Source organism: Nyctereutes procyonoides, unplaced genomic scaffold (genome assembly GCF_905146905.1).
Source record: "Nyctereutes procyonoides isolate TBG_1078 unplaced genomic scaffold, NYPRO_anot_genome, whole genome shotgun sequence".
In the NCBI taxonomy this organism is placed as follows: domain Eukaryota; kingdom Metazoa; phylum Chordata; class Mammalia; order Carnivora; family Canidae; genus Nyctereutes; species Nyctereutes procyonoides.
Window position 1 is genome coordinate 64,041,422 of NW_026575043.1, and position 9,603 is coordinate 64,051,024.

The following is a 9,603-nucleotide window of genomic DNA, read 5'->3' on the forward strand; positions in this document are numbered from 1 at the left end:
TAATCATACTCAGCTCGTAACAGCAAATGGGTAAGAAGAATAATTCATACTATAGCATATTGCTAATATGAACTGGCAACAGAAAAAGTTGGTATAAGAACGCAGAAAAACTCTTATCTTTTAAGAATTAGAACCGAGGGGCTCCATAATCATCTGGCATCCGCTCAATGTTGTACCTATGGTTAGAAACGTACATGATGGGAACTCCAGGGATCTTCTGGATCCTTCGTGTAAGGTCCCGGTCAACTGTGGCCACAATGTAACACTTGTGCTGAGTTACTCTCTGTACTAAGCAGTCATCTGCATAGGTTCCTTTGTGTGTGCATGGCAATCATTCAAATCTCGGATCCTTGGCAATCCTTAGAGCCACTCGATACTTTTGCCCCAGTTTCTCAATTTCAGCCATTACACAGTCAGTTATACAAGGGATACACTTGGCATACAGACAGTCCATCATTGACTGTACTAAGTCAAGTTTGGCTTTAATGGAAAAGTTGATAAAGTTGGTATCAACCAGGATGTGGTAAGGTGGGCCCAGCTGTGTGTTATATTGGAAGAATAAGCAGGAAGGATGTTGGGGGACTTCTCTTTCCTTGAGTGCACTGGGATCTTTCTTTTCTTTCTTTTTAGGTTTTAATCTATCCTTCTCTTTAAGCCTCTGATCTCGGAGACTAAGCTATCAGTTCATGGTCGCATACTTTCTTGCTTTCTTTTGCTTCCCCATGTTCATGCCACACTCTTGTTTTTGCAGTGGACTTTGATATTTCTGGTCTTTCATACAATTTTTACTCTAAGTATAATAGGCTTATCTTGTTTCTTATATCAGTAATTGTTTTCTTCTGTGTTCTCAGCTCATGAAGAGAATTATTCTGTTTATATCCCCACAGCTCTTACTGAATTGCTCAGTAGGCAGGGAATTGGTTTATAGAGGAGCCAGGAAAGTAATTTAAGATTTTCTCTTTATTGAGACCATTTTCTTAACTATTATTTTACTGCCTCTCCAATCCTAATCTTTCATTTTACCGTGCCCACCATGTAGGTATAGATCTTGATTCTTTGTTCAGGTATTACAGAAAGAGGTCTGGGATTCCCTGGGTGGCTCAGTCAGTGAAGCACTTGTCTTCGGCTCAGGTCATGATCTCAGGATATTGGGATCAAGCCCTGTGATGGGTTCCCTGCTCAGTGGGTAGTCTACTTCTCTCTCTGCCTGTTCCCTGTACTGTTTCACTCTCTCTCAAATAAATAAATAAAATCTTAGAAAAAAAAAGAAGTCTATTTACTTTTCCTTAGAAGCTTATGGTCAATGATAATAAATAAAAGTATTTAAAATGTTAAAGTGTGTTTTAGAGAAAAATGAATTTTTTAGTGTATATGGAAATAATTTTAAACTTCCAGAAAACTTTCAAGAATAGTGCAAAGAATACCCATAAGCTCTTTACTCAAATTCCGCTATTACTAACATTTTGTTCCATTCCCATCATCATTTGGTATATGATTTTTTTCTCTGAAGCATCTGAGAATAAATTATATATAATGGCTTTTTACCCCCAAGTATTTCCTAAGAATTGGAATATGAGTGAATATATATTTTTAAAAAGTCTTCATAGTATTATATAGTTTTCCTCCCTGAAAATGATAAAGTACCTTCCTAAAATTTAGCCTGGAGAAAATCAGGGCCTATGTTTGACTATTAAAAGCATCTGATGGGACTCCTGGGTGGTTCAGTTGGCTAAGTGTCTTGACTCTTGGTTTTGGCTCAGGCCATGAGGTGGAGCCCTGAGTCAAGCTCTGTACTTAGTGGGGAGTTTGCTTCAGATTCTCTCCCTCTTCTTCTGCCCCTCTTGTTTGTGCACTCTCTCTAATAAATAAATATTTTTTTAAAAAAGCATGTGGTGGAAAGACACTGTTATACCAAAGTTGAGCTTTACTTGTCAGTTTGGAAAGTAGAGAGAGGATCATAGGCAGTCATTTTCAAAGACATATCTTTCACTTACTTATTTAGAATAAGTCATGGTAAGATGTTTCCTGAGGCATTAAGTGAACAGTTTGATGCTTTTATGGGACCAGAGGAACACTCATAGTTTATTAGCAGCATTATAAATTTGTCTTTTTCAAGTCCTTTTGGGTGCAGAAAAGTTTAAGTAGAGCTGGGGAAGACGAGAACACATCCTTCCCAAGTATTTATCTTCCTGTCCTGCTTTTTCCCCCTCACCTTCAGTAACTTCTGCTTTGTTTTTCCTTATTTACCTACATCTCTCCTCTGATGTCTTCTGAATTTCTGAGCATACTGCTCAGATTTCAGTCTGTATGAGAACTATGAAAGCCATGCAGTGTTGAGATTTTTTTTTCCTGCTTTTTAAAAATCGGTCATTGAAAAAGTGAGGAGTGGCTTTACTTTACTCAATAGAGGAAAAACAAACATTTGTTTTTTCATTTTCAGAGTCTCATGGTGAGATCAAAGAATTTTCTCCAAATAATGTCATATGTGAATATGATTCATCCCAGTATTTGGTAGTGGAAAGAATTCTTAACCAAGACCCTGACCATTCCAGTTTTAAAGGAGGCTGGAAATGTGAAGAAGATACCCAGATGCAAGGAAATCAGGGATGTATCAGGCAAGTGACAGACTCTCATTCAGGAGCCCTGTCTCAGCACATGAGTATCAATACTGTGGAGAGACCCCATGGATGTCATGAGTGTGGAAAAACTTTCAGTCGGCGCTTTTCCCTTGTGTTACACCAAAGAACTCATACTGGAGAGAAACCATATGTGTGTAAGGAATGTGGCAAAACCTTTAGCCAGATTTCAAACCTTGTGAAACATCAGATGATACATACTGGAAAGAAACCCCATGAGTGTAAGGACTGTAATAAAACATTCAGTTACCTCTCATTCCTCATTGAACACCGGAGAACACATACTGGGGAGAAACCCTATGAATGTACTGAATGTGGAAAGGCCTTTAGCCGTGCCTCAAACCTCACACGACATCAGAGAATTCACATAGGAAAGAAACAGTATATATGTAGGAAATGTGGGAAGGCCTTTAGCAGTGGCTCAGAACTCATTCGCCACCAGATTACACATACTGGAGAGAAACCTTATGAATGCATTGAATGTGGGAAGGCATTTCGCCGTTCTTCACACCTTACTCGGCATCAGAGCATCCATACTACCAAAACTCCCTACGAATGTAATGAATGTAGGAAAGCCTTCCGTTGCCACTCGTTCCTTATTAAACATCAGAGGATTCATGCTGGAGAAAAGCTCTATGAGTGTGATGACTGTGGTAAAGTTTTCACATGGCATGCATCTCTTCTGCAACACATGAAAATTCACACTGGAGAAAAGCCCTATGCATGTACTGAGTGTGATAAAACATTCAGTCGAAGCTTCTCCCTTATTCTCCATCAGATAACTCACACTGGGGAGAAACCCTATGTATGTAAGGTGTGCAGTAAGTCCTTCAGCTGGAGCTCAAACCTTGCCAAACATCAGAAAACACACACTGTAGAGAACCCCTATGAATATGAAAATTCATTTAATTATCACTCATTCCTTACTGAACATAAAGGAATTCGCTCTATAGAGAAACCCTAAGAGTGTATGGTTTAAGAAAAAAAAAAACAAACAGTTCATGCCTTACTTTGGATTTGAGAGGACTCCCAGCAAGAAGCCTTAAGTGCATATGTTGAATGTGAAGAGAATGGGTTATACTTGATTCAACATCCTGGAGAAAAAAGTCACACAGGAATATGTGGGAAAGCCATTAATAGCTGCACATTCTGTAACATCAGAAGATAAAATCAGTCAGTACTGAGAAGACTTCATTGGTAGGATTCCCGCACTCTACATTTATAAATTCCTACCAGGAAAGGATACATGGCCAATAAATGTGAGAAAGCTTTTAATTGGAAATTGGCCCTAATTCTGCATCTGTCAGCTCAAACAGGACAGAGTGTGTGGACAAGAGTGCATTATTTCCTGGACATCAGAAAATTTATAATGAAGCATAGTCTTACAGAAGCAGTGATTTGGCAATGTCTGTGTACCATGCAATATTTATTAAATTTGAAAATACTCTTCTAAGGAGAAAGAGCAACCCTATAAATGAATAGAAGTTGACTTTCTGCTTTATTTCCGAACTGCAGAATTATACTGGGAAGCAAACTACCATCGTAAGGAGTGTGGCAAAATCTTAGGAGTCCTGAGACATCCTACTGGAGGGAATTTGGGGGAGATGATTTTTGTTTGTTTTAAAGCAAATTTAGAAAAGAAAGTTATGAATAAATACTTTGTTTTTTAGTTAATCAATCTGGTACTTGCACAGTTTTTTTCTACAGCATTTGTGGTTCTGAAAATGCAAATACCCCAATAGTGATGTCAGCAGTGAAGACTGATGTGCATTTGTAGAAACATACAGGATTACAGAAACACTTTTAAGAACTTAGGGCTTTAGCTTTGAGATATAGTTTAGATTTAAGGTTTTGCTAACTCGTGTTTATTCTTGAATATGACTAGCCCTGTCTTAGTGTGAAGTAAATGTAAATAAGTTATGTTGTAGGAAGATACCAAGGTGGTTTTCCTCTTTTGTTCCATTTTCAGTGGGAACATTCCTTTTGTAAGCACATTATTTGTCACAATAAACCAGATGTTCTGACTCTTCATGTACACCTTGCCTATTTTTTAATGTCCCAGTTAAAGGTGTATCTTATCTTGGAACCATCTATCTGCTTTAAGACTTGGCAAGATAGGTAATACACAGTTTAGCGGTTGAATAAGTGCCTCATTTAAATACATTTTTTCGTGTATGGGCAAATCTTTCACCAAGTGAGAAGCTGGCCAATTTCTTTCCTACCTACTATGATATAACATAGCTGTTGTCTAATAATTTCCTCAGAGCCTCAATTGCTACTGGAATAGCTCCATTGTACAAATCCTTCCTTTCCTATGGTGTGGCAGGCACCATGTAAGGGGGTCTTCGTTGAACAAAAATGTATTTGTCAAAAAAAAATGCATTTGTCATTTCAGAGGTTTGAACATCCAGGGATGTGGTCATAGACTTGTCTCAGGAGCAATGGGGCAGATTGGAACCTGACCAGAAGAATTTATATGGGAATGTAATGATTGGGAACTATGGGAACTGCATCCGAGGTTACCATTCCTCCAAATTCAGAACCTCAAGCTAGGTATCTTTGCTTTCTCTTTAGTAAAAGCAGGTGGGCTTGCAGTTGCCTGCCTGAATTCTATTCTAGGTTCTTGAGGAAACAAAATTGGCAGAAGTGGGAAGTGGTTTCTATTCTTCCTTGAAGGCTTTTGTTCTCTTCTAATACCTTCTCCTTTATATTAAGAAATTGAGTCTGGGATCCCTGGGTGGCGCAGCGGTTTGGCGCCTGCCTTTGGCCCAGGGCGCGATCCTGGAGACCCGGGATCGAATCCCACGTCAGGCTCCCGGTGGATGGAGCCTGCTTCTCCCTCTGCCTGTGTCTCTGCGTCTCTCTCTCTCTCTCTCTCTCTCTCTCTGTGACTATCATAAATAAATAAAGAAAAAAAATATTTTTTTTTAAAAAAAAAATTGAGTCTGGATCTAGGAAGAACCATAATCTTTTGAAGCATCTATTTTCTCCCCTATTGCAAGCAGGACTATTTTTAAATCAAATGTGACTTATTGAAGCAAGGGAAAGAGAATGAGGGAGAAAAAATGTCAAGAGGCCTATGATCAGGTAAGTGTGGGGCAATCGCAGGGAGTGCCGTGGTGGGCAGTAGTCCAGCTTACCAAATCCCATGAAGCATTTTCTCAAAAACAGTTAACTTTCCCTTAAAATTCCTTTCATGCAAAATCATTCTGAACTATGTAACTCATCCTAAAGGTATGCTCATTCATTTGTGGTTAAGATATTTCAGAAAATAGGAACTATTTATTTGAAAGCTATTTATTTGGGAGAAAATGCGTGCAGTGGGTAAGGACAGAGGGAAAAGGGGAGAGAGAATCTAGCAGACGCCTGACGAGGGGCTTAATCCCATGACCTGAGCTGAAATCAGGATTCCACCACTTAACTGAGCCAACCAGGTACCCCTGCTATTATTTTTAATTAAATTAAATACAGATAATTTCTAGATTATACAATAAGATGTTAAGATGCCACTGGGGGGGAAATAATTTGTGGGTATTTTCATTGTATGTTTTATTTGTCATAGCAAGAAGGTGTTGGCAAGGCTTATAGTTGCTTTCTTTCACTCAATTTTAGCACAAAAATCTGTAAAATCTTTCCATATTTAACAATCTTTTATAAGCTGTAGTGCTTTCCAGAGGTAGCAGAAAAGGAAAAAGGAAAGTTGCCTGTTTTTCAGAATGAAACTCTGTAACAGTAGCCAGGCACACAAGATATAAAAGCAAACAGTAGGAGAAAAACATGTATGATGTTACACTTTAAGTCACTTGTAGAACATAGTATTATTTCAGTTCCTATTTGAATTGTTGAGACAAGAAACAATGGTACTCTATAGTGTGACCATCTCCATACATGTAAAGGGATGTATTACATCCTCCTTGAACATGTTGAACAATGTAGTATAAGAAGTTTCTATCTCAGACAATTTTCTTACGTTTGCATATTTAACATTTAGTGCAGGAATGCAACCATTATTTCAGGTAAGACAGTTAGAATATTTTCATTACTCTGCTGCCATTTACTCAATTATCCATTTGTTGTTAGAGCATCATACTCCTAATGAATAGGCCTATCCTTTATAGAAGAGCACATAACACATGGTATCTTTTCTGGAGTGTGACTCCCTGTATAATTTCCATGTGAAACCTTCCTTAATTGAGTTTCCCTTCAGAATAATTATCTTGCATATACTCAGGCTGAGCGTACGGCTGAATGACTCTCAGTATCTGGCACACTCATAGATGTGACTATCCTGCAGTTGTGTTTCTCTAGTATGCTTGCAGCAGTTTTTACTGTTAACTTCTTCAAGTGAATGCAATGTTATGAGGTTGGATTTAACTGCTGCTTAAAATGTCTTCAAAAAGTTTACTTCAAGGGATCCCTGGGTGGCGCAGCCGTTTGGCGCCTGCCTTTGGGCCAGGGCGCGATCCTGGAGATCCGGGATCGAATCCCACGTCGGACTCCTGGTGCATGGAGCCTGCTTCTCCCTCTGCCTCTGTCTCTGCCTCTCTCTCTCTCTCTGTGACTATCATAAATAAATAAATTTTTTAAAAAAAGTCTACTTCCAAATAGGATGCAGAATTGTGGCAGCAACCAGAGAAAATACAACGAATTTTTAAAGGTATCGTTGAGCTGAGGAAAGAGTGATGACTAGGTGGACCAAAATATGACAGAGAAATTACAAGTGTTCCTGTGGTCAATTGAAGTTGAAATGGTAGATTAGCAACTTGAGAAGCTTCAAATGCACAGCCAGTTCCCTCCCCTGGGACATGTGCTGAGTTTCAGGGCTGTGTGGGTGGCCAGGGAGCCAGAATAAAAGCTGCTATCTCTTTTTCAAAGATTTTATTTACTTATTCATGAGAGACAGGGAGAGAGGCAGAGACACAGGCAGAGGGAGAAGCAGGCCCCAGTGCAGGGAGCCCAATATGGGACTTGATCCTGGGACTCCAGGATCATGCCCCAAGCCCAAGGCAGATGCTTAACCACTGAGCCACCCAGGCATCCCCAGAATAAAAGCTTCTAGAAGACTGAAGTATCTGCAGTGTCTGTGGTGTTTAGGAATGAAAAAAACCACCAGAGGAGGTGGCTCCCTAAAATCAATGCCCAGCCTCCTCAAGCCGTCTCATCAAAATTTGAAGCTGCACGGGGTAGGAGGTTGGAGGTTAAGGAGACGAGGACCTACCAAGTCCTCTAACTTAAAAGCTTTAGGAGAGTTCCAACCCCAAATCCAAAGGCTCAACAAGGGTGAACTGAGGCTTATTGAAGATTGAGTGAAGTGCTGACCCAACTCACTGTTGCTGGACTGAGGTGATTAACCCCTCAAACTAGCAGAAGAAAGGAGAAATTCTCTGGTAGAAGCCCCTGAAGTTCTTTTAAACATAATGTCTGGCAAAATATTTTTTTAAAAAATTAGGCGTGTGAAAAACAGGATCATACACAGACTTACTTTATTGTGCTTTGCAGATACTGCCTTTTCTTTTTTTTTTTTTTCAGTTGAAGGTTTTTGACAACCCTGTGCAGAGGAAGTCTATCTTTGCCATTTCCAACAGTATTTGCTCATTTTATGTCTCTACCACATTTTAGTAATTCTGATATAATATTAAAGTTTTTCTCCATTATATTGAATTGCTGCAATCTAATGGTAACATGTTACAGATAAGGAGCTGCTTCTTATGGATGAACAAAGAAAGTGGCTCTCTGAGATGGAATCTACTCTTGGTGAAGATGCTGTGAAGGCTGTTGAAATGACAAAGAATGTAAAATATTACATAAACTTGGTAAAGCAGTGGCAGGATTTGAGAGGATTGACTTTAATTTTGAAAGAAATTCTATTGTGGATAAAATGCTACCAAACAGCATCACATGCTATAGAGAAATCGTTTATGAAAGAAAGTAATTAATGGATCAAGCTTCATTATCTTAAGGAATTGCCAAAGCTACCCACCCATCAGTAACGACTGCCCAGACCAGTCAGCAACCATCAGCAAGGCATTACCCTCCACCAGCAAAAAGACTATAAAAGCTCATGTGATGGTTAGTGTTTTTTTTTTTAGCAAGGTATTTTTTTTTAATTAATATATGTCCATGGGGAGGAGAAAGTGTACTGCACATATAATTGACTATAGTATAAGCATAACATTTATATGCATGGGGAAACATTCATTTGACTTGCTTTATTGCAATATTCACTTTACTGTTGGTCTGGAAACAAACCTTCAATTATCTCCGAGGTGTGCCTGTAATCAATGAGACAAAATTAACAAGAGATGCAGACAGAGGTGACCTAGATATTGGGTGTTTTAGATTAGGATGTTGATGTAATTATGGCTAATATGTTAACATACAGGAGAGGATGGAAGAAAAAGGAAACTAGACAATTTCAGTTAGTAATTAGAATCTATAAAAAATAGTCAAATGGCTGTTCTAGAATTGAAGACACAGTACACGAAATTAAGAATTTAACACATGGGATCCCTGGGTGGCGCAGCGGTTTGGCGCCTGCCTTTGGCCCAGGGCGTGATCCTGGAGACCCGGGATCGAATCCCACGTCGGGCTCCCGGTGCATGGAGCCTGCTTCTCCCTCTGCCTCTCTCTCTCTCTCTCTCTCTCCCTCTCTCTCTCTCTCTCTCTCTCTCTCTCTGTGTGTGTGTGTGTGTGTGTGTGACTGTCATAAATAAAAAAAAAAGAATTTAACACATGGACTTAACAAGTTGAACACAGAACAATAGTAAACTGGAAGGCAAATCAACAAAAGTTCTGAGTGGGGAGGTGAGGGAGAGAAGAAAAATATGCAAAGGTCTGAATGAGGACTCTGACTTTTGCTGTTCCATGTATAAAGCTCTTTTGTCCCTCCACTCTTTATCATGGAGGACTACCTTCCTTTCCTTCAAATTTCAGCTTAAATGTCATCTCATGGAGACCTTATCTTGAG

At 39.3% G+C, this 9,603-nt stretch overlaps 1 protein-coding gene and 1 pseudogene across 6 annotated transcripts in view; one reads left to right on the forward strand and one right to left on the reverse strand.

The window, feature by feature from the left end:
- Positions 1–4,665, forward strand: part of ZNF140 (zinc finger protein 140) — a 40,996-nt gene extending 36,331 nt beyond the window's left edge. For all 6 annotated transcript variants that reach the window (XM_055321942.1, XM_055321936.1, XM_055321938.1 and 3 more), the window contains one exon: positions 2,441–4,665. In XM_055321942.1, the coding sequence (XP_055177917.1) occupies positions 2,441–3,600 (1,160 nt within the window). In that variant the 3' untranslated portion in view covers positions 3,601–4,665. The remainder of the gene's footprint in view (positions 1–2,440) is intronic.
- LOC129507524 (rRNA-processing protein FCF1 homolog) lies at positions 30–786 on the reverse strand (annotated as a pseudogene).
- Positions 4,666–9,603: the final 4,938 nt, after the last annotated feature.